The 1,393-nt window shown below is 31.6% G+C and overlaps 1 protein-coding gene across 1 annotated transcript; it reads left to right on the top strand.

Annotated features, from left to right (window-relative positions):
* The first annotated feature begins 230 nt into the window (after window positions 1-230).
* On the top strand, window positions 231-1,003 carry LOC100791025 (flowering-promoting factor 1-like protein 3). The gene has a single exon (XM_003533362.3). The coding sequence runs from the start codon at window positions 298-300 to the stop codon at window positions 613-615; it is 318 nt and encodes a 105-aa protein (XP_003533410.1). The 5' UTR covers window positions 231-297; the 3' UTR covers window positions 616-1,003.
* Window positions 1,004-1,393: the final 390 nt, after the last annotated feature.

The following is a 1,393-nucleotide window of genomic DNA, read 5'->3' as shown; positions in this document are numbered from 1 at the left end:
TTGTAAAATGTAATGTCAAGATATTTTGATACTCTACAATCGTATTACGATTATAATTGTGATCGTATCATATTTTTTCACAATGTAAAAGTTTTTGGCTCACCGCAATGCAATTAAAAATTATGCAAATTTGTATAAAAAATATATCAATTCAAAACCACCATCTTAGTTATACCCATTACCCATATGCATATATAAATACCCCATACTCCCCTCCTCCCATTGCACATTAGCTCACAAACACTAAAAAACACACACTTTGTTCTTCCTCTCTTGTTCTTGTTTTCTAAGCAAAGAATGGCTGAGGTTTGGGTTTTCAAGACCGGTGTGGTGAGGCTAGAAGAGAAACCATGTGGCTATGAGCACAAGGTGATGAAGAAGGTGCTGTTTCACACTGCAAGCAACGAAGTCATCACTTCCTATGCAGTGTTGGAGCACAAGCTTAGCTCACTGGGGTGGGGGCGTTACTACGATGACCCTGATTTGCTTCAGTTCCACAAACGCTCCACCGTGCACCTAATTTCTCTGCCAAGGGATTTCAACAAGTTCAGGGCCACGCACAGGTATGACATAATCGTCAAGAACCAGAACTGCTTCCAAGTTAGGGACGTGTGAAGTGAATTAACTGCATGCATGGCCCTTTGGGTAGGGCATTCTGCTATCGTGTGTCACTGTTTGTGCATCCTACAAAATTGAATTCTTCAAGAGAAGTTTCTTTTCTTTTTATATTTTCTGATTTATATCTACATGTAATTCTGGTGTTTGATTATGGATTTGTCACCATGGGGTGGGTGTTTGTTTCTAAGTGTGAAAATCAGTGTCAAGTCGAGTTAATGATTAAACTTGACTTGTAAAAAATTAAATAAGTTGCTCAAATTTGGCTCCTTTACTTAAAAGGAGCATAATTAAAAGTTTGAGTTTAATTGTTAAAAGAAATAAAGCTTGAGCTTTTGTGTAACTCATTTACAAATTAATTTTTCATGTTTTTGTACCTTTTTAAAATTATTTATAATCTTATCAATTTAGTGTATAATAAACATTTTAATACAAAATGATAATATATAAATAGAAATATGTGCTCAACATGGTATGTGGAATTAACTTTTTTTAAAACTATTACATTTTCATAATCTAGTAAATAAAAAATTCATAACTTATTAATTAATAAAAAAATTCCAAAATTAATTTTAATATTTTCAACAAAATTTTATACATTTCCATAATAAATATATACATAAACAAAGGATAATAACATTATCATCATTAATTTAAATAAATCAACTGTTCACGAACTATTCACAAATTAAGGCTAATAAATGAACTATTAATGTCAAGTTCAAACCTTAAACTTGACTCATTTATATAAATAAGTTTGATTCCAATTTGAGTCTGT

Source organism: Glycine max, chromosome 9 (assembly GCF_000004515.6).
Source record: "Glycine max cultivar Williams 82 chromosome 9, Glycine_max_v4.0, whole genome shotgun sequence".
NCBI lineage: Eukaryota > Viridiplantae > Streptophyta > Magnoliopsida > Fabales > Fabaceae > Glycine > Glycine max.
This window is presented reverse-complemented; position numbering and strand designations above follow the sequence as displayed.

Excerpts from the sequence above, each read along its gene's own strand:
- LOC100791025 (XM_003533362.3), top strand. The coding sequence starts at position 298 with ATGGCTGAGGTTTGGGTTTTCAAGACCGGTGTGGTGAGGCTAGAAGAG.